This window comes from Phyllostomus discolor, chromosome 6 (assembly GCF_004126475.2).
Source record: "Phyllostomus discolor isolate MPI-MPIP mPhyDis1 chromosome 6, mPhyDis1.pri.v3, whole genome shotgun sequence".
NCBI classification, from domain to species: Eukaryota; Metazoa; Chordata; class Mammalia; order Chiroptera; family Phyllostomidae; genus Phyllostomus; species Phyllostomus discolor.
In genome coordinates, this window is record NC_040908.2 from 144,082,984 (window position 1) to 144,106,701 (window position 23,718).

At 45.3% G+C, this 23,718-nt stretch overlaps 1 protein-coding gene across 4 annotated transcripts in view; it reads right to left on the reverse strand.

The window, feature by feature from the left end:
* The window catches only part of MPPED2 (metallophosphoesterase domain containing 2), a 163,441-nt gene extending 141,701 nt beyond the window's left edge, over positions 1-21,740 (reverse strand). The window contains exons 1-2 of one of the 4 annotated variants that reach the window (XM_028515911.2): positions 21,330-21,740; positions 15,582-15,830 (exon numbers count right to left, since the gene is read on the reverse strand). In XM_028515911.2, coding sequence (XP_028371712.1) covers positions 15,582-15,709 — 128 coding nt within the window. In that variant the 5' untranslated portion in view covers positions 15,710-15,830; positions 21,330-21,740. Of the gene's footprint in view, positions 1-15,581; positions 15,831-17,175; positions 17,275-19,444; positions 19,553-19,767; positions 20,081-21,329 lie in introns of those variants that run through there. The other 3 variants (XM_036029170.1, XM_028515912.2, XM_036029169.1) reach the window with 3 other exon arrangements.
* Positions 21,741-23,718: the final 1,978 nt, after the last annotated feature.

Here is a 23,718-nt window from a genome sequence, read left to right on the forward strand (position 1 = left end):
TCTTTGTCAGGTGACTCAACTTCTCTGGGTGGCCAACTGGCCCTAGGCAAAATTCTCTACATGTGCTTCCCTCACGATGAACACCAGCACACATTTTTGCAAAAATACACCTTTGTGGTCTACTAATAGTAATACACACATGATTATTTTATCATTTAATTCAGGCTCAATGGGTTGTCTCCCTAAATAGGCAAAATACCCTCAGCAGACAAGGGCTGGATGGTTCACAGCGCTACATTACTCTGACTGTTGGACCCAAGAAGAATATTCATTCATTTCTTCATCAATAACTGTTTATTTATTGCAGACAACTGTGCCGTGTCCTGGGGATAAAACAAGCCAAACAGCCATGATCCCTGCCTCCCATGCTACTTCGAGTAAATACTTATCAACTTATTTGACTGAGACATTTTCAATGGCACCTAACTTCCCCCAGACGTCCCACTCATCTTGCTCATTTCCAGTGTCCTGTGGATGGTTTCCAAGATTCCCATCAAGTCAAACAACCCTTTTCCATCATTCAAATATTTTAGGGGTTCTCATTCCCCTGTAAAGGTGTCAGAGGGCTGCAAAAGCTCAAACGTGGCCTCAATCACTTAATGACAAAATAAGAGAGCTGTCAACAAACCATCCCTCAGATACATTTATGAGTCACAGGAGGGGCAGGGTATTTTTGGCAAACTGCAAGGAGGAACAGTGAAGAAGTGATGTTGGCAATAACGAGCGCTTCCATGAGCATAAGGGCAGGGATGACTCTCTGAAGTGGAAATACATATGAGAGACTGCTTACTGATTTGTCGAAGATGTATCTTGTTACTGAGCCCATGGACACCGCAGAGGGTTCAAGAGCAAGCAGCGGTCAGCCCTGCCCTGACACAGATTCCAGTCCAGGAAGGGAAATACTGACGTCCTGGCTCTGCTCTTCTATTTGCAAATGTAAATTTCAAAACAGAGGCCACTGGGGCTGGAAGGATTGTGAATTTAAGTCACGTGATGCTGCACGAGGCTGCTCCTTGATCTTTCTCCCATATCTGAGATGAGGCTCTGAGGAACAACTGGGAAGAGGAGATGTTGCACACACTTGCTTCTCATCTGGCCAGGGCAACACTGCCTCTGTCTCACCGTTTTTTACCCTTCTCCCAAGATCTCATGGTTATTTCCCTGGGTTATGGGGACCAGAATGACACACATCTACTCGGTATTTTATGTCTTTAATGGCTTTTCCCAGTGCACCTTAAGTAATCGTTATTGACGCTGCCTGCCCCTGGCCTCATGCTCGTGTGCACTCAAGCACACAGACACCTATGGACCCAGTCCCAGGGTGGCTGTGCCATACCCTGTCCCCTCAGCTGTACTGGAAGGTGTTCCACCTTGGATAATAATGGTAACACCAACATGAGCCAACACGCTGCTGAGACTTACTGTGTGCCGGGAAATGTTCTAGGTACTATATATAAACCAACTGATTTAACACTCACAATAGCTACATAAGGTAGGCACTAATCTTTCCTTTCATTTAAGGATGAGAACACAGAAAAGTTAAGCAACTTGCTCAAAGTCACACAGCTAGTAAGAGGCAGATCAAGACTCAAACCGTGGCAACCTGGTTCTAGAGTCAGTATTCTTAAGCACTACACTCCATCCCCTCACACAATAAAAGCTCAGGAACATATTCCAGATGCTTAGCTATTTATTCCAAAGCTATTTATTACAGTCTCCAATGATAAACTTGACTACATTTTCTTAATTCACTACGCATTTGCACTTATTCCTGAAATCTAAGAGACCAAAGAGAGGGAGACAATGGGGGGAACAAATGCACCAATTCTGTGTGCACCGAAGACGTCCGTGGCCCTCTAATCTGACTCCACATGTGAGCGAACAAGATACATAAATCTGAGTAGATGGGTTGTTCATATAAACAATTCAAAGCCTTATCATGCCTCTCTGAATTGACTCCAATTCATCAAAAATGTAGGAGCAGGTTATATATGGCGCCCTCCATTAACTGAAACACACCAATAAATTTGCAAAATGTAGGAGTCAGCACCAAATACACACACACACACACACACACACACACACACAGATATAGATCATGGAGAAATCCCCACAGCTACTGCAGAACTCCGTGCAGCCTGTGTCTCCTCTGTGCAGTCTGGAATCATGCATAATGCAACACCGCAACTGCTAACAGCAGGCGCGCACCAGATAATTTACACTTGTTTTTATGGACACGAGGAACTGATCTTTGAAGCTGTCCCTAATGAGATTCCGCTTGGCCCTAACAGCATCCTGAGAGAGCGTTCCGGTTTTCTACTTGGCATCCGGTGCATATTTATAATGCAGAATACAAGCTCATTTAACTTGCACATGTGGATTTTGGTGTCTTCCCTATTTTACAGAAAGATTTTCCTATACCAAGGAGCACTGACTCCTCAATTACTAAGCCACACTTTACTTAAACAATGTCGCTGCCAGTCGCTACAGGTACCTGTCAAACAGGCAGGTCCATCAAAGGGCTTCTACCTACAGGGGAAAAAAGCTCCCCCAATTCTAGTCCACACTCAAGTCCAGAAACTCAGTTAGGTCCTCAGCCAAAGGCTACCCCCAGAAAGCGTAATTATGCAATAGCCTCCTTACTAGACACAGTGACAAGGACAGTCAGGGAGAAAAACCTGAAGTGCCACCTAAACTGATAACTTCTTGCCCTAAAGTTCCTGCAGTGCCAACCTCTCTTTCTTATTATCTCCCCACTTTTAAGTTCTGCTTCGTGTAAAATTCTTTCTTAAGCTTGGCACTTTACACAGGCTTTTTTATCCCTTGGTTTTCAAAAGTTTATAGTGGAGCCACCCATAATTGGAACTCCATCACATCCTTCCTTTAAATTCCTTTCGTTTCACCTTTACATCAAAACTTTTAAAAGGTTTTCAATGACTATATCACACTGATGTTGTTATGATGGTATTATCTGTACTTAACACAAATCACAGTTTTCTGTCAAAATAGTTACTCTGTGAGAGCTCAAAGAGTCTACTATTTCAAAAGAAAAAAGTTGTTAAAAAGAAAACATCCAAGTACAGAATAAAATTGCATGATTCCCATGATAACGGATGACCCATTTCCGTGGTCTTCATCTCTGGTCAACTCCAAGTATCAGAGGTGGCTCTCAATCAGACTCCTGGCAATCGGGCTGACATATATTCCTAAAGAATGTCCCACTTCTAACCAATGATTGTCGGCTCCAAATAGGATCAACAAATTAGCATTTTACAAGGAGTTTAAATAATATTCTGCCTAATGCCTCAGATTTTAAATTAAAGAACAATATAGGAAACCCAAATATTTTGGGTCCAGTTGAAAGTGCAACTTTCGTGTTTTCGTGTGTTAGAAATGAGAGTTTACTACGGTCACTGTAAGAGTCAACGGAAGGCAGAATAGATTATAGAGTTAGTTAGGAGTCTCAGAAATACTCACTCTGAGCTTCATCCAGCTCCATCCTGAAGAAAACATGGGAGATTTATAAGTGACCCTTTTTAAAGTCAAGTCTAAATACATGCTCTCAGAGTGAGCGAATGACCACAAGGGAGCACACAGTAAGAGAACACTGAATCCCTGCACACTCAGCTTTCATTCATTCATTCAACAGGTACCTGAGGCATGTGTAGTGTGCTTAACGCTGTAACAGGTGCTGTAGAAGGAGACAGGCAAAGAAAAAAAAGTAAAAAGAGAGAGTTGTTGCCTTCCTAGAGTACAGAACCCAGTCGAAGGCAGTCTTTTCACAGCAATTAGAAAATGTTTATGACAAATGTGACCAAGGGAAAATGTTACCTGCAGGTACTCTGGGTTCACCTAATCCAGAGAGCGGGTCAGGGGTCCCCTAAAGAAGTGACAAAGGTGGGGGAGAAACAGTATTTAGGGAGGAGGGCTGGGGACATCACTCTGGGCCTCAAAGTTTAGGACCAACCTGCCTTCTCCTTGTACATCCCAGTACCTCTCCACTTGGAAAAATTAAAAATACAAAATGCAGGGGCATGCCTAGAAAGTTGGATTTACAACGTATCTTCCCTTCAATGTCAGCACCAAATCCAGGCAGGATGGAAAACCTTGGGAAAAATTCGGTAGACAGATCACCAAAGTTGGCACTAAGTGCTGCCAAATGTCTGGCTGGCACCAATGTACAGGCTCAATTGGCCATAAAAAAACCTCACTGTAGTCTTGCTCCTCTCAAAGGAAATCATTTTGCAATCCACAATGAAGCTTACCCCGAGGCCAGTCTTAGGGGGAGGCCTTGAATTTGGAGCTTAACTCAATTGCACAGTTTAGGGCAAGAGTTTCAGGTTTCAGATGGGCAGTCAGGTAATCCGATCCCATCCGAGTTTTAATGGCTTCTAAGAAATCCAAAGTGTTAAATCCTTTTCCCAGCCTCCCCCAGAGCGGTCTAAGGGCGCTTTTTGCCAGCCTCCAGTCTCCTCCCCCCAGTCCCTTATTCTCATACTCAAACTGTAACTAAGTCTGAGACACCCATTTAATACTCATTTCCTAATCCGAAAGTCCGATCAAAATCTGTGCTCTAAAAATGTTTCAGAGAGAGAGAGAGAGAGGAAATAAAAGAATGAAGTAAAATATGTAGAAATGGTGTTTTACTTCAGAGGCAATGCTATTCTGAGTCTTCGTGAGCCTGGGAAGAACATTTTCTGGTTCTGTGGAAACCAAAGGCAGCGAACCCAGGCAAAATCCACAACTCTGGTAATCAGCACATCTCTGAGAGTTCCACCGTCCCAGCCAGAAGGCAGGGAGCTGACTAAGTGTTTATCAAGTCTGCGCCCTGGCTAGCAGTAGGTTAACGTAGACTAAACCCTTCCCTCCCAGTGTGGGAATTGCTCGAAAGACAGCACAACCCTAAAAACTTTAAATAAAGAGGCAGAAAAAAAAACAAAAACAAAAACAAAAACTTCACAACAAGAATAAAACATACACACCACACTTAATGGCAATTATTAATGACTGTAATTAATAACAACTACCACGCACGATAGTGAGATATTGTGCTCGGCTCTTTCCTAAGCACTAAGCATCATCTAATATAACCTTCACCATTACCTATTAAAGCATCTACATTATTATAATCCCCACGGTAAAGATGAGACACTCACAGTAGAGAATATAAATGAACACATGCAAGGACCACAGGGATGGAGACAGACTGGATTCTGGATATACTCTGGGGTTCTTTTTTTGGAACTTTTCAAGAGATTTCTTTTTTTATATTTTTAAATGTGCCTACATTTCTGCTTAGCAACAACCACTCCACTCCCCCAAAACTCTCCCTTCCAAAATACACACACTCCTTCTTCCTCTCTCTCCTATTCTGTTTACAGCTTTATTAAGATACTAAGTCCAAGCCGTGGCTCTTGCAGCCTGGGGGACAGCCCCTCGCGAACAGCACTGTTTGTTTATAAGGTGATACAACCTCCCCTGCAGAGCGTGGGGGCACGATTAAAATCTACTAATGGCCAGAAAGCTCATTTTCATTCTACACTCGACAAAATAAACACCTCGTAAAGGCAGGTAAGCAGAAGCTACTTTTCACTCTGGGCTGCTTTGTCTTAATAACCTTTGAAAGGGAGGAACCCACTGCAGCCAACTTGCAGGCTCTGGCATACACAAAACGCAATTATGGCACAAGGAGATGGCAAAACCCCTTAGGTAAAGTTAGTTTTTTTTTTCTCCTCGAAAGGGGGTACCTTCCCTAAGTAAAGACCTAGGGTAGTGAATTGCAAAGGTTCTTTCAGTGCGAACTCCGGCTGCAGTCTCGGGATCTAACCGAGCCTGTCTTTAAAACCAGGACATCTGACTTCCCTTGAAACCAGTTCCTAAAAGGGCTGATTTTTTTCCCCCTCTTTTGTCCACAGCAAATGAAGCTCCACTTACATGTTGGAGGAAATATTACAAAACATCCCTTTTTTTCTAAAGTGCAGGATTTATGGTAACAGATAATTAACAACAAATGACAAACAATCTGAGTAGTAAAGGTCCCGGTTTGGTTGCCAAGATGATGGTATCAAATTCCAAGATAAACAGTGGAGCGTGCCGGCTGCCATTAGCGTGGTGGAGGGGTCGAGATGGAGCGATGCAAAACAGACCAGCCACCCGCCACTGAGGGGCATGGTGTGGGGTTATGAATTCCCTCCCAAACTCTCCGTGGGCAAGGGGGCAGGGCAAGGCTTCCTCCACTGCACTGAACAGCGCACCCAAGCCTTGATATTCCACTTGGAGAAAACACTCGATTCTTCTTTGAACTGCATATGGAAGAATCAGGAATACTATGCTCCAGGAGTTAACACTGCCTTCCTACTCTGCCCGTTCCTCCCAAAGATTCGCCCCTCCCCATTTGTTTTTTTTTTCTCAGCTTGAGACAAAATAAGGTTTCCAAGCTACCAGCTGTGCCCGAGGTGTGAGGGTTAAGAGCAGAGTGGAAGCAAGTTAACCTGTAAAAGTCAGAATCTGAGCACAGCATATGGTAAGGCTCCTTGATGCTAACAGATGGCGAACCTTGGGAAATCGCAATTTCAGATATTTTTACATTTCTCAAAAGCAAGTTCATGGTTCACTATTTGTCAAATGGATTTTTTTAAATATTGAAACACAAACCTGAAGTTTTGAATTACCTAACAAATTGTTCCTTCTCAGAGAGGAAAACAGGTCAATGTATCAAAAATTGTTATTTCGGTCCTTTCAAATGCTGGATTCATTGGTATGTAGGATTAGCATGCATGTCCCAGAAAGCCAAGGTGCAATTTGTCTTATCTCCCTGTTGGCTAATGTTTAGGGATGCTGACACTCTCCTGGTGTTAATGTCAAGTCCAAGGCCAGGGACATCATAGCTGCAAGACAAGAAAAGTTATGAGCTAATGAATAGAGCCGCTAGGCCCTGCCTGTCCTCTCTCTCTCCTTCACACACACCTTCAGTTTCTACTCCTCCATGAAACAAACATCTCATTATACACCCTGCCTACCCAAGCAGGACCAGTATGCAAAAGTTGGTAATTTAAAAAAAAAAAGGAATACATTAAATATAAGGCAGAACCAAGAGCAATGCGTAAGATATTTGTGATTTAAAAAATATGTATCTAATACAGTCTAATAGGGTCTGTAGTTATTGTTGAAGTCTCAGGGCAGAGCAAAATGAACAAAAGGGAGAAAAATTTTCCAAAACTCAGGACCAAAATAGAGCTGGTAAAATGTCTATGTTATAGCAACAGTCTCAGTCTTTCAGGAAATTAGAGAAACGTGCTGAGGCTGCTTGGCTTGTGGGAGACAATTTTTTTCCCTTGATTTTAGTTTTAAGTCCTTGTGCAAAACTAACTGTACAACATGCAAATGCTTTGAAACGTGGTCTGTGGCCCAAATATCTAAAACCAAATACCACAAGTGAACCACTTTTCCTTAGCCAGTCAGCATGCATGCCCGAACAGCCCACTGCTAGATGGGGAAAGATACTTTTTCAACCCACGAATTATCGAATCTTTGACCTGGAAGGTTTCAGAGACTGTCTGTACAAGAAGTAAACAGCTCTGACTCAAGGCCACATGATCAAGGAGGCCCCAGGATCTTTTAAGAAAGCCACTACCAGCAAAGGAACTCCAAGAATGGTTTAATTCACACTTGGAATTTTAAAGCTCAGTAATAGCAAGTACTAAAAATTTACCTCTGTTTGCTTTATTAAATGGTGCTAGTTTTTCCTTATCTTTTTTAAAACTAGTGTCAAGGGCTTTACTACTTAAAAGTGCACAAAAATTTAAACCAACTAGAGGGGTACATAGTCTTGATATTTGTGGTAAAGTAGGAGAAAAATACCAAAGGCCTGCGAATATGTGTTTTCTTATTTGCATACATTTTACCCTTCTAGAGGAGAAGAAACTGGAAAAAAAACAATCTTCAGAGCAAAATATGCAGACCAAATACTGCAAGGGCCAATAAATCCAACGGAGCTTCCTCTTTGCAGAGTCAGTGTTTCTACAGACAAAGCCTAAAAGTGTACTTTCCCCATTAAAAAAAAATTAAAAGGCAGACTAACGTGGTGGTCTGCAAAAGTGTGGCAGCTTCTTCCGTGCTGATATTGAAATAACAGCCCAACCATGCCAGGGCAGCTACTGAAGCATCTAGTTTTCAGTATGCCATGAAAATCTAAAAGGAAAGAACAGACGTGGGAAGGGGAGAGCTCAAGAAATACAGCAAGGGAAGAAAACCAAGCTGATGGAGAGATCTTCAGAGGCTCGGTGAGTTTTTCTCCTTTCTGAAAACAGTTCAGAACTACCTAGGGCCAGTCACACAAGATGCGGTAGACTCAGTGGCACCAGCTTTGTCTTTAGATCTTAAACATCTCCATCATCATAAGCTCTAAGTCTCAGAATTAGAATGAAATATGTCTCAAATACGAACTCTATGACATTACTTCCTGTTTAGCTTGCCTTGCCATGATGTATATTTTTATCGAAACATTTCCATAAAAAAGGCTTTAAAAAAACTGTATTTAGAAGAAATAGATTCAACCCTTCAGGAGAGGTGATAGGATGGTTATCCAGTTTTGTACGTGCATCAGTGGACTGTGGCCACACTTTCCCTGTGAATCTTTCTTCACCTCTATAAATGGAGATAAGTATTTCAGAATTTGAAATCCAGGAACACCATATTAAAGAGGCTCTGCTTTATTTATCAAAATCCCTTACCCTCCCAGAGAGTTAAATAACCAAAAAAAACAAACAAATACTATCCAGTTATGCAATGTACAACTAGAGTTCCAAGGACAAATCCATATGGAAAAAACAATATCTAATTTTCGGCTAGCATTTTAATGCTCGGATGCAAACAAAGAAATCTACAGAACAGGAAAAAAGTCAGCTCTACAACCAAGTCGAACGGTCACGGACCACAGGCCCTGTACCCTCGGGGAGTGTGGAGGAAAAAGAACTTACTTTAAAAAAGAAATGAGAGAGCAAAAGGAAAATACCCTGTGTTTATCTATCAGTGCCAACTAAAAGGGCCATTCAGCATCTCCACGATGAATTTCAGATTGAAAACATTAAGAAAAATTATGGCCATGCTAATGTGCAGGCCAGTGATACATTTGTAATGAGAATGAGAATGAAAAAGTGGCTCACCAAGAGAAAAAGGTTTAGAATTTTTTTTGGCACACAGCTAACGCAGGCCAGCTTGTAGGAAAGGACGAATCTCTCTCTACCTTGTTTCTCAAGTGCAGCTGGAGGGAGACCCAGGCACTCATTCACACACGGGTGTTACTCTCCCCCCCCCGCCCCCCCCCACCTGCCAGTGAGGGGTCACTGCTCCGCTCCCTCCACCGCACCCCCACGATGCCTCCCCTCCCTACATTTTTTTCCATACAGAGTATCACTAATCAGATGGAAGCTGTGCTCTTAATGTCACACAGACTAAAGAAAAGGGAAGAAAGAGGAGAAATCCTGAACTGCCCCAGTGAGAAGGAATGACGCTAAGGGGAAACAAGTCCCACGGCTGGGGAGGCACCTGACATGCAGAGAAGCCCGACTCGCTAAGGATCACGGTCCGAATTCCCGACCACGCCGGGACCAGGATCCAGGTGCCCTGACACACTGTCAGCCCGTCTCCTCCCGCAAGCCATTTATTCACGGATACCCTCGACTGTGCCAGCTTCCAAAAATGGATTTGAAGCTCCTTCTTAAAAAATTCCCCTTCAGGGAGAGGACTAAGAAGGAGGCAGCATCCTTGGCACTGCTCTCATCTCCCCCCACGTGAGCAAGTTGAATCATATTGAGGCAACGAACAGCCTTGGGTCTATTCCTCGACAGGAATGTGAAACAGAAGAAGGTGTCACCTAAGGAAGCTAGGCCCAGAGTGTTTACTGTACACCTTGAAGACAAAGCCAAGGACTTATAGACAAAGTTACATTTTTATCATTCTTGTAAAAAATGGTTTCATCGTAAGACTATTACATAATTGTTAATTATATAAAAGAAAAAAAAATAAAAGCTCTTTACCCAACACTCACTCTGCAAATTCATTCCCAAATGTATTCCCTAAATAATCACCAGTAATGCTGGTATTTATCTTTCCATGCACTTTTATATATTTTTTAACTAGAAGACGCCATTCTATAACACTGTTCTGTAATTTTGTTTTTGCACCTAAGGATACCTAATACAGCCCTGAAATGAACATTGACTTTCTACCATATAGGAATCAGATCAGAAAAACAAAATCCTATCATAATTTTGGCATCGAATGATCCCCCAGATACCCTAAGCCAAGGGAACCCAACCCCCATGACCCCGCACACCAGTACGGGTCGTGGCCTAGTGCTAGGAAGGGGGCCGCACAGCAGGGTGAGCTTGGGGAGCCTGGATGGCATTACCACCTGAGCTCCACCTCCTGTCTCCCACCTCCTACCCCTCCCCTCTGTGAAAAAAATTATCTTCCACAAAACCGGTCCCCGATGCCAAAAAGGTCGGGGACCATTGCCCTAAACGCTTTAGATCACTTCTGATTAGCAGTGCCCAAGCAAACAGTGACAGTGACATGCTATGCAATGCAAACAAGCACCAAGAATCCACATTGGACTTGTCAGGTTTTATACGACCACGCAGTTCAGAAATAAAGATATTTCAGTAACTTATACTTATCTCATGCTCACCAAATAGTGGAAAAGACCATAAATATTACCTTAGCATCTGTTTATCAAGTGTTATCTTTCAGGCATTATCTGCCACATGCATCATCTCATTTAATGACCACAACCATTGAAAAGGGTCACAGCCCATTTTACAGATGAGAAGACTGAGGTTCAGCAATCTGTCCATCATGGCCGGGCCAAGCCTGTAACTGCTGGGATCAGCATTTGTAGAGATCTCTGATTCCAGACCACGTTCTCGGCTGCCATTTCTTATTCCCCAGTCCAAACTGTGCCCTTTGCATTCAGCCCTGGTTAATTATGCTTAACTCTTGATGCCTCTGTGTTAACCACAGTCAGGTGGGGCATTGAAGACATTGACGGGGGCACTAGGATCTGAGACCAGCCCAAGTGAAAGAAGGCCACTGTGATGCCCCAGAGAACAGCCAGGCGACACTCAGCTCACTGGATTCCTTACCCCCGCCCCGACCCTGGGACTGTCACTCCCACGGAGTACCTAGAGGTAGGTGACACTCCTAAGCTGTGATCTTGACAGACACTAAAAAGTCAGGACACCTGTCAACCTTAACAACCAAATATCCCACCCAGAAGAGTTTGCTGGCCAAAACTTACCAGGGAGCTATTTTCTTATTTATTCACTTATTTATATTCTAATGATTTTCAAAATGAATAGACAGCTTAGAATAAAAAATGCAGAATCAATAAAACAATCATTGATGATAATATCTAACATTTATTGAGTAAGACCACGTACTGAGCACTCCTCTAAGAAATTTACAATACTGTTTCCAAGCAACCTTTTAAGATAAGCACTACTTTCATTGTCTGCATTTTACAAATGGGAAAAAAAAACCACACACAGAAAAGTGAATACATTTCTCCATGTTTGGTTACACAGCTAGTAAGTGATGCAACCAGGTTTTAAATCCAACAGTCTGGTTCCCGTGGAGATGTCCGCCACCCTGCTACAGTGTTGCCCCAAAACAAGTGTTAACAGAACCAGAGCTAAGTAAGACCCCCAGATCACCTGTACAGTAGTATATGATTGTCTCACTACTCTGCTGTACATCTGAAACTAATATAAAATAACACTGGATGTAGGCCATAATTGAAAAATACATATTTTTTTAAAAAAGAAGACCCCAGGGGTTATTGACAAAGACATAGGCAAACAAAATAACTAAAACCAAAAATAAAATTTGATTTGAGCTTCTTAACAACCCATCCTTAAAGAAAAGGGTGAGGAGTCAACCTCGGCAGAGTGGCCAACCATCCTGGTTAGCAGGAGACTAAGGGGTCTCCCAGAACACGGGCCTTTCAGTGCAAAACCTGAGATGCTTGGATACTCTACGAAAAAGGCCTTATACCATTTTATTAGGCCTCAGATAATTGAAAACATACAAAATCATTATGGGTGTTTTCAAACCTACATTGGCTCCTTTAGCACCTCCTCCCACCATCATTAAGTACTAAATAATTTTCTCAACAGTCTTCTTGGGAAAGATGAAAGGGTTGTAGAAAAATGAAGTCCCGTTAATTGCTGGTTTTCAATCATCACATCTATTAGTGTGTTCAAGAGTCTGGGTAAGAGAGGCACACAAATTGTAGGTTAAATTCTGCCCTGCCAACTCCAGCTCTGTTTTAATTTTCTTTCCCAAGGTCATATAGAATTGCTTTCTTTAAAAAAAAAACCTTCCCTATGGCACCGGCAGAGACGCAGGCCAGTGGTTTTTAGAAAGCGTGGTGGCAGCCTCATCAGGGCTCACGGGTAACAGCAAACCAGGACCAAGCAGGGCACTTCTTAAAGCCACTGGAACGACAGCTCTAATCAGTGGCAAGCTTCATGAAGCTGGAGACCAGGCCTTATGTATCTGTGTTCCCCCCACAGCAACACCCTGCAGACAAATATTGTCTTAGTTTCAATCTTCATCTTAGTGTGTGAGCGCTAAAAGATCCATAACTGTCGTTCGGTGCAAATGTTTAGAGGTGAGTAGACTGAGGCCTCAACGAGGCAAGTCAATGGCCCAAAGTGGGTCACAAAGCTGCGGTGAGACTATCTGAAGGAAAGGGGGAGTGAGCTATTCCTTGATGAAGGTGAGAAAACCCAGGTCTACTAGGCCGTATGAAAGAAAACAAAGGCTCCTTTAAGGGAGCAAGGTTATAACTCCAACCCAAGTGATCTGTCTCAAGTCTTCCCAGACCTCAGCTGTAGGTGGAAATGGGAAACAGGTGATCTAGGAATCCCATGCAAAATAAATGAGCAACTACTCAAGTGGGAAAGACAGTATATCTGCAGGGACAGGGGCCAGCTCTGTGTGACATGTTGGAAATTTCAGAAAAACTGAAGAAATTTTAGACTAAATATTTTATGGATATTTTCCAGCCAATGTTAGTTTCTATTTAGACTTAAGGCAATCTCTTTTAAAGATATATATAACAGAAATATCACATCGTCACGTTTCACCAAGATTTCTGGATGCCTCCTGTGGACCAGCCACGGTGCCAGGGCGTCAAGCACCAAACAGCACAGGCGAGAGGACTTGGTGAGCCCAGATCTCGATGACACGCACACACCTTCCCATCAAACACTCATGATGGGAAAACAGCTCAGAAAAACTCCAAGGAAAACCTCCGAATCTCAAACATAATTTCTCATCTCAATGCACAATCCAATCAATGGATGGATCAATCAATCAGTCATTCAGTACTTCTGAACACCTGTAACCTACTCAGTCCCTGGAGAGAGAGAACGGTAATTGTGGAGATGGTATGGTTTGAAGTAAACGCCAAGTGACCAGGGGCATTGTGTGGGGGGCACGGGGGAGGCACAGTCAGTGTGGCCTGGGAGAGGCAGGAAAGGTTGCATAGGCACAGAGGTGCCTGCATGGCTCTGAGGCATTTGACGAGCAGAGCCTAAGTGTGAGTGGCTCTGCCTGAGAAACAGTGAAGGCAGTGTCACCAAGGCGGAGAGGCCCAAGGTGTGCTCAGGTGGCAGTGAGCCAACTTGCACTGCGGGAGCCAAGGGTTCAGGTAGGCGGCCCTGAGTGGAGAATGACGATGAAAAGGCAAGCTAGATGCAGACCACGGGAGGATCTTCCCCTCCAAGGCAGGCAGGCGGTCTGGTAAGAAGGGCTACACAGCTGTGTGGGCTGCCAGGGCAAACCCCAGTTCTCCAGCCTTCGAATATTTCATAGCTGGATCTAAGCAGATTAGTTCTAAGGTTACATGATTTTTTAAATATCTCTGTGCATTCACAGTTCAGGAATGGAATCTTAATGGCTACGAACAAGTGAAGACTAAGCTAAGATTCCTTATCAGTCATTTTTCCAAGAAACCTGGGGCGAAACATACTTTCTTCTGCCTAAAAGAAAACAGAATCCAAGAAGTTCTTGACAATTCATTAAATCAAAACCTCACTCCAGCAAAACAGAGCTGAAAGTATCCTAAATCCACTTGGACAAATTCTATCACATATTTGAAGGAAAATAAGTTATTAGAAGAATAGCAGAAATATTTGAAATGAATACATAGTTATTATCCAGAAAAACCATTGCTAACAGAGAAAAATCTTATTCACCTTAAAACTTTTCATTAAAATCATATTAGTAATCATCCATAATCACAAATATATTCTGATTTAAAACAAGTATAAGTTTTCTACAAATAGTTTAGCACAAACCATTCCAAAGGATTTCTTCCTCTTTTCATTTTTTTTTTAGAGAGAAATCCCCATCACAGGTAACTAATTGAATGGCTGTACTGGACATACTTGCAAAGTAACATCCTACTTTTACACTAATACCCAGGCAGTCAAGAGAAAGATTGTCTGGTTAGTGTTTCTAAATTTGAGGGTGTGTGTGTGTGTGTGTGTGTGTGTGTGTGTTTTGGGGGAGGGCGGTCCTACTATTTTTTTAAATGCTCAAATGAAACAATTACTAAAAAAAGAAAAAGAGCTTGTGACTTGGACATGCCCTGAGTTCACTTTTGCCAGGAATGGCAGAAACAGTCGACAGAGCCCTAACCTGCTTTCTCTCTTGACTACACAATAGTTTTCAAAGAGGTTTAGTCCTACTGTGAAAGACTCATGTTAGACATTGGAAAGGTCTCGTAGAGAATTAGCACCAGGCCTTGAATAACAAGGGAGATGGTGACCTTTCGCCCCATCTGCTGAAAGCCCAGCACATCCCAGGGCAGAGGAACAGAAAAATGCTGGGGTGCACCCAGGTGCTGCAAAATCCTCGCCCCTTGATTTCTCCCACACTTTGTTCCTGACACAGCTTAAACCACACGTGATTTAAACAGTATGAGGGAGGGAGAGGAAAGCACGGTTCTGGAACCAGGGCTCCCCTGGCCCTCAGTCCTTTGTTCCCCACACCGCAGGAGCCGAGCAGACGCAGCCCACCTTCTTCCACTAGCAACAGGCAAGACAGCGGGTTTAGCAGTGGCTGAACAATTAGTCCTGATTAAGCCTATTTCCCAGCTAAATGTAAAAGGGTGGTGAGGTGAGGTGAGGAGAAAAAGGTAGCCATTTTCAAGAAATATTTCCTCATGGAGACAGCAATAAAATGGAAAGCAAACTGGGCTAGGGGTCAGAAGACTCTGCCAAAATTCACTGTGTGACATCAGACAGATACCTCACCCTTTCTGTTGTTTTCTGTAAAACACAGGCAACCTACCACTACCCATTACAGGCTCTGAAAATCTCATGTCCAATTGTGGTGGAGAGTGATACAGACGTGGGGTATTCCTCCAAGTTGTACTTGGAACCACAGATACTCGTATGTTTTGCAAATCATATACCTTTTATTCTTCCTGGCAGAAATCATTAGCGACTTTCTTACTTTATGTCTATTTTCTTGCCTGCTGGTTTTTAAAGTTCATGAGCGATACTTACATATGTACATGTGGCGGCTGGAATCTGCTCTGGTTGATGTTGTAATGCGTGAATGCTTGGGTGGGGTTAGAGCTGTATTCATCCACCGTGATGGTAACTTTGCCTTGAGAAGGAATCCCATGTGCCATCCTTCCTCCCTATAGGCATGAGCAATTCACAACTCTCCGGAGCAAAGGATGGAAGCAGGCATGGTGTGTTTCAGCCAACCTCTGAACCCAAGGATCTACTCATCAATACTGCTGTGCATTTCTGGAAAAAAAAATTATAAAATGAGAACAAAGCAGAAGAGGGTGTCCTAAGAGATGTCCAATGTGACACATGCACATGGACTTGGTTCAGGAACAAACAATCTCACTACGTGCTGCTGCCTCATGGACACAACCTTTCCCAACTCTCTACCTGCCGGCACTGCGGAGTGGACATTGCACTCCACACGACACTGCTGGCTGCTAGCAAATCATTTCGATGGCATTCAAACTAAGATTTCCTCTTTAATTATAATTATGGCACTTAACGTGGATTACAGAAGGGCCATATCCACAGTTGCCATGGTGTCTAACTATAAATGGTTTGTGCTCAAAGTGGGAGACTCTTCCAAACCTTCCCTGTGAATTGGAATATTTGGTCTGAACAAAGTTGGTGTCACATCATAATTGAAATCTCCATGTTTAACACAACCATAAAATGCAATGACAAATGTAAGCTTAAAATGCGATGCTTATAACAACACCTGTGTGTACCTGTACTACACATATCACATATGCACACATCATATGTACTTTTTTCTTTCACAAGCAGCTTCCAAAATACATCCATCCTCAATGCCTGGTACACATATACATTCCACTTGGGCCAAGAACTTTAGGGTAAGGCAAATCCTTCATGGTAAATGCAATATAATTTCTCAAAACAGTGCAGTCCCCTGGGGGAAAAGGCAAACACATCCAGGCTGGGACCACCACTTTGGATGCATTCATTCCCGCCCCTCCATCAGCCTCGAGGGAGCAGTGAAGGAGGGCAGCCATTACATCTACCGCCTGCCTCGTTCTTGCTTGCTGAAGCAGAATTCTCCATAGTTGGTTTCACACTTCTTTTAAGTTCCCACTAGTTTTGAATCTTCTTTTAAATGTCAATATATGATTTGCTGCACCGGGTTCAGAAATAAGGCTGTTGACTTTTATGGCAGGTGTGCAAAGACTGAGGAAAGCCCCTCCCTGCACGCAGGCCCGTTGCAACTGCTCAGTGCAGTGGAGAAGCGGCAGAGGACAGCGTGGTCCCCGTGTAACCCTAGGGTAACCCACTTTAAGTGCTGCACATCAAAATACGACTGCCATGTGCACCATTAAGCTCTGGAGTCTTAGCTGCTATCGCAAATAAAAATATTTAGAATAATAAGATTAGATTTGAATTTGGCACGAAACACCTTCAATATCAAGCAAAAGGCAGATGGCCTGATATAGGCCATTTATTTTATTATTTTACAACCCGGGGCTTGTGTAGCCCTCCATATGCTAACTGGGCTAAGAAATTCCACAGCGTTCTACTCAAATCACGGCCTTGTTCATCTGAGCAAAGCGAGCTAAGCAACACCCACCTTGCCTGCGTTCCTCATGGACAAAGGCACTGCCAAGAGAGAATCCCTGGTGCACTGGCATTTTAAACAGTGTCACTTTGGGTTCCCTTTCTTCTTCCTGACTTCACGGGAGGTAGGAGTCCTTTAAGCACCAGTTGATAGACAACCAGGCGAGTAGGATTAACGAAATTAAAATCTTTCCCTGATCCTCTGATGTAAGATATTTCTAAGAACTGCTTACAAGTCATAATGTGGCAGTTTTCATACCAAGTTTGCAGCTGTTTCCTTAATTTCCCCCACAATTATATTTTACTGTTATTTTGCATAACAGTAAAACACAACACCTGCTTCAAATTGCAGTCCTGTTCTAAGTACTGTAATTCTCTTTTGAGACACAAAGTACTGAGACACTACTGAAGCGCCAAACTGCATAATTGCGCCACGCTGGAAAGTAAATACAAATGGAAACATCTTCCTGTTATAGAAATGATTGTCATTAAAAAGAATGTTAGCCATCAAAGCACACAGGGAAAAAAAGCACACATTTTCAGACTGCAAGAACTTAAAAGTATTTGCACAAATTAGAAGAGTGATGTAAAAATTGCATGGCAATTCTTATGTTCCTGCCATCACAGTCCATTGTGTTAAACACAACGCTCAGAAGCGAAGGAAACAACATACACGTCTAGACCACTGTGACTTCTCGGTAACAATCTCAGCACCCAGTGCTAGAAAGGGTTTAAATGTTTCTGGAGCAAACTCGCTGATTAAACCAAAAATGGCCTAGAAATAAAACAGACATACTCATTATGTAAATATCTATGCAAGGACTTATAGGAGTTAGCACTAAACCCTGCCTTTGGAAGCCTAGAAGAGACTGAACTTAGAAGGTGATCCATTCACATCCTAAATGGTCCACACTATCCTAAAGTCATCGAAGAATTGCCTTTTCTATCAAGTGCACATCTGTGCCTCTTTGCACCTTTGCCCCAGCAAGACAAACAGAACATCTTTTCATCAGCAAGCACGGGCCCCTCTAACTCTGAAGGGCTAAATGGGTAGCTGGCACCTCATTTGAATTCCTCTTAACCATGTTCTCTTTCAAATGTTTTATCAAAACAGTGCACCTGCAGCGTCCATCTTCTTTAATCTGGAGTCCTTTGAAGAAAATGTCAGACTGAGGCAGAGAGCCTCAAAACTTTCGCAGGAACCTTACAGACAAGTCCAGAAAAGGCTTATTTTTAAAAATGCTGTGTCTACTTTCACTCACATCGCAACATGAGCATATACTAAGAATACTATACACCAACACATGGAAAAGACCTTTTTTTGGTAAACTCTCAGAGATGACACAACGGTCTCCCTCCTGAACTTGAAAAATTTGTTAAAAGCTGGAAACGAGAGAGAATGATACACTGCCTAGAACTAGCATGAAGCTCCATCACCTTGCTTCACACATTTAGACAGTAAAACCTTCCAAACGATCAGATATTGGAGCATCTCTTCTTCATCACACTTATATTACTTTTGACATAGAATATTGAAAGAGACCAGTATTGTTTTTCATTTTCATTTTATATTTAAACACATTTGCTCCACAAAACAAAGGAACCCAGTACTAAATGTCAGGAATCCTAAAGAAAAGTAAAAAAAGGGGCTGGCATTGCCAAACATTCATGCTGGTGCTAGTTTGATTTTTCTATTAAAAAAAATCATGTGAACACATTTTGCATTTCCTGGACAGCAACCATTTCTCTTGTCCCTGAAGCAGTGCAACGGACAATGTTTTTCCCTCAGCACTCTGGTTGGAAAACATTGTAAAGTCTGCTGGCAATGAAAGGATTAAAAGCTGAGGAATTAAATAACTGTCTCCACCTCCTAGACACCAGAAGTCCATTTTACCAAAAGTTTCAAAGCAACAACTCATGACCTCTCTCCCAGAGCACTGCATGTTACAGCCTATGAGAAAGGAGCCCTTGATTTCGTCGTTTAAACAAGGATGCTTTTTTTATTCACTTGCCCTGAGAAGATAGCCCGACCGCCTAGCCAGACTCTGAACTCGCCTGCTGCAACTCCACCAAACTGCGCTCTCCTGCCTCTGTTGCACTGATCCAGTGATCGCTCCACTCACGCCCTTGCTTTTTTATGCCCACCTCCAGTTACTCATCCCTGTATCCCAGAGCGATGCTTACAAGCCTTCCCGGCGGCTACTCTGCCAGGGTTTTGGGAGGGATGCACAAAGTTCCACGTGCCTCTGTCCACAGAGCGCCCTCCCGTCCGCCGCACTTACACCTGAACTTGTCTCCAGCACTGCGGACACCCCGGTGGCACATTCTTTGGGAGAGGAAGGGCAGGACTTTTCTCCTACGCCTCTGGCTGCGCGTAGTCTATATATGGTGGGGCGGGGGGCGCGGAATTCTCTACTTTGGATTGGTGTGTTTGTTTTAAATCGGGGGGATGGGGGCTTCACCAACTACACACACACACACACACACACACACACGCATACACACGCGCGCGCGCGCACGCAAGCTCGCCCTGCCCTCCCGGCTCAGGGCCGGCTCGTCCGGGCTACAGCTCCCCCTTCCTTCCTGGAGCACCAGCTCGCCTTACTCGCTTAGTCCCTGCTTGCCACTGCCGTCGCCTCTGCCGCCGCCGCTGCTGGCACTGCTGGCGCTCGCGGCCCCGGGCTCCGCTGGGCGCCTTTCTTTCTCTCCCTCTCCCCCCAGCCCCAGATTGATTGATGACCACCGGCGGCCAATGGCTCTGACACCGCGCCATCCTCGCTGAGGCATCGTAGCCCCACGTCCCCGACGTCAGTCTCCCGGGCGCGCAGGCATCCCCGAACCCTCAAAGTGGAGCCTGCGCCCCGGGCCGCCGCCGCCGCCTCCCTGCTCTCCGCCCCGGTGCTGCCGGGCTGCTTCCCTGGAGCGACGGAGAAAGGAGGGGAGAGAGCCAGCGAGCGGTGGAAGGGGGGTGTAGAGGGCATGGTTCCCACCACCTCCCCCTTGGAAATCTTTTCTTTCACTTAAAGTTTTGTTTGTTTTTTTCCATCCTGACCTGTTTGTGTTTGTTTGCAGCATCTCAAATCAATTGCATATTTTTCGTGACCCGAATTTACACTTAATTTGGGGTGTGCTGGGGGGAGATAAATATGGTATAAATCTACCTCACTGGGACATCTCTAATTTCTTTTTTTTTTTTTTTGCTGGTGGGTTCTAACCCCCTCCCCATTCTCCAGAAAAACGCCCCCTCCACCTCCTTAGGCCGCAAGACCCCAGAATTCAAAGGCTTTATAAAGATAACCCTGTTACATGTAAATAGCAAGGAAACTCCTGCCAGTCTCCTGAAGAAATCGGGCGGCAACGGTTACTTTTTTCTCACCACTCGTCCCCAGCTGCCCAGCCCGAGTCACCAGCTCGCTCCGCCCGCTGCGATCCTGAAGACCGAAGGCGGCAGGGAAGAGCGAGGGGCGCGGGGACAGGGTGAGAAAAATCCCCGCGCGAGGGCGGCGCGCGAGCTAGCGGCCCCGGGGCGCCGGTGGAGCGCAGCCGGAGCACAAAGCTGCGCGGCGCCTGCCTGGCCACCGCACCTCGCTCGGGCCGCCACGGGCGCCCGGGGCTCGCGCCAACACAATGCACCCGGGCCTAGGCCGGGGCGGCTCGAACACACAACCCTGGGACTTTCTAGTAAACAGCTCGCGGTGCCCTCGTCCCCACCCCCATCCCCGCCGCCAGGTTTTTGCCGCTGCCCCTCACCGGCACCCTTCCTCCCCTCCTAAAAAATCCCGGAGGAGGAGGGGGCGGGGACGTGGGGACCCCGAGAGGTCGGAGGCCGAGGACTGGGGGGAGGGGAGAAGAGCAGAGGGGCAAGATGGGGAGTGGGAGAGAGACAGCTCCTAAAAAAGAATTCGCTTTCGCTCGGGGGTAGAAAATAAGCCCTACTCGGGTTCCGAATTGCCCGGGAAGCGTCCGCTCATGTGAATGTAAGGGGCACCGGGGCAGCGGCGGTCCGCAGCCTCCGAGCCCCCCGCACGCGCCTCTGACAAGGCACCTCTCACCCGGGCTCCGCTTTGTGTGTGCATTTTTTTCCCTTCCTCTCGCGCTCGGCACCGGGCGCCCGGCTGCCTCCTCCCCCCTCCCCCGCCCTCCGCCTCCCTTCCCGGGGCGGATTACCTTTCCCGGACTGCGCTCCGGGTCCGGGGGATGCCTTCAGCGCCCGGCGAGCTGGCGATCCATCGCAGAGCGGCCAGAGCCGGCTGGAGGCGCGCTGGGGGCGCGCTGGGGCGGCGAGGGGCGAGGGCGGGCCAGAACCTTCGACCCCCGAGGTCCCGCCGCGGGCTGGGTCTGGGGGCCGAGGGGCGCGGCGTGAGAGGAAGGTGGGGGGAGTGGGTAGAAAAGACGGGAGCAGCCTCGATCTGGGGAGAGATCGAGCGAGGGGGCGAGGAAAGAGAGCGAGGGCGCGGCGAGCCGGAGGGAGCGGTGCAGTGACAGGGACTGCCACTGGGGTCAAAGGAGCACAGCTCCAGGAAGCAGGGCGGCCGAGGCGCCGCTCCGTGCGCGCTCCCCGGCGGGACCCCGCGCCCCCGCGTGCCCCTCCTTCAACCCCGGCCCACTCGAACCCCCGCCGGCTCCCGAGGCCCCGGGGTTGCAGGAGGAGGAGGGAACTGAGGGCGAGGCCGTCAGCTTGCTGGTGCTCCCGGGTCAAGCAGGCGGCAGGAAGCTGAGCTGCAAGTTCAACATCAGGAGTGTGATCAGCGTAAAAATGATAGGGGATCGGGGAGGGGTGCTACGGAACCCCAGGACAAATAAAGGGAGTTTTCCCTCCAAATGGGCGTCTTTTGCAAAGAGAACACCCAGGCCTCCCACCCACCGACCTGCCAGGCGCTGTCTGGAGTCCTGGCACAGCTCCAGGGCGCAGAGCTCGCCTCCGGGGCTAGGCAAGAGGCTCGGGCACTGCGCTCAGACCAAAGGCGGCTACCCTGGGTCCCCTCCCATCTGCTGAGCTTAGGCTTTCCTGGGGGAGTGCTATGCTCCTTTTTCTCAAGCCTTTCACCTCGCCAGATACGTACAGACACGCGCACACACCCCTTTCTCTCTGCTATGTTGTTCTTGAGAAAGAAAAGGCCAGTTCAACTGATAATTTTTTTTTCACCTCCATGAATTGAGGCAGATTCGGGATAGACAGTTGAGGAGAGGCAGACTGCAGTTTTCACTTTTGTCTTTGGGGTACCTTTTCCCCAAAAGATAAGCCCTTCAGAAACATTTTGAAATTCCAAGTTTGTCCCTTTTTCTGCTGCTTTGGATAATGGGGAAAAAACTTTTTCGGAATTGCATGCAAACAACGTAAGGAAAGGGAAAGCCACTGACATGCTAGGAGACGAGACAAGAAAGAGAAGGCTCTTGGAAAACTTGGTTGGCAAGGCTGCCTGTGAAAGATGAGGTGGCCCTGTGATGTTATGCCATTGTCAGAGCTGAAGGATTTGGACGGCAACCAGATCTAATTCCTTTCCAGGAGTCAGACTCAAAGATCTAGCCATTCTCCAAAGGGAAATCCAATGGTGTGTGTGTGAGAGAGAGAAGTGTGCAGAGTATGCTCTGTGACAACTGCCTAGACATGCTGGCTGAAATTATATCCCCTAAAAATAAAAAGGAGCCATTTCAACCTGGTCTGTGGCCTCCATGCTGAGACTAATTGGTTTCCAGGGTCTGGGGAGGAAGGGAGAGAGGCTGGTAGGAGCTCCTATAAAAAAAAGATCAAACGGAATTCACTTGAAAATATTTCCCTTTTACAATAGGTTTTCCTGGCACTTGAATTTTAAGTAACCTATCTCTTATGCCTGGGCTGAAATGAAGGGGGAAATGGTCTTGCTAATGTATTTATTTTGTTGTACAATATGCCCAGAGTGTCGGTACTTGTCAAATGTGTTGGGATCAAGGGACAGTGACTACCCTTGCCCAGAACAAATCACAGCAAGAGGCACTGACATTAAAGAGTGCCAGAGATGGAGTGGGGTACTTTTTCATTTTGTTTTCATTTTCCAGCCCAGTAGCAAACACTGACTAGAATCATGTTTTTGAAGAAATGCTTAGATTTGTTTCCCTTATTCTGTGAGTTAGTATACTCCCTCCTCTTATCTAAATGTTTGGAATTTTTAGACTGATTTAGGATGATTTAATCAGTTGGAAAAAATTTAGTGCCAGCCAAATAACTTGTGTTGTTTTCTAACTTTTTCCTTCCTTCTTTAAAAAAAAAACTAACTGGTAGTCAAAATAGCCAAAATAGTTTGTGCATGATTCTAAACCTATGTGCACGTAGACAATAAATAATAAGGCCTTTTACTTTAGTGACACATTTTATAAGATTTAATTCTATAAAAAATCAATTGAGTGATCCTTTACAAAGATGGTGAAAATTTGTATATCATTTTGCTGACTGGGGGAAAATTTGAGGCAAAAATCCTAAAATTGTAACTTGTACTATAGGAAGAAGTCAGCTTCTACCATGTCCCTGCTGACCAATTAATTATCCACTGAAAGAGGTAGTGGCCAGCTGTACCAGTGT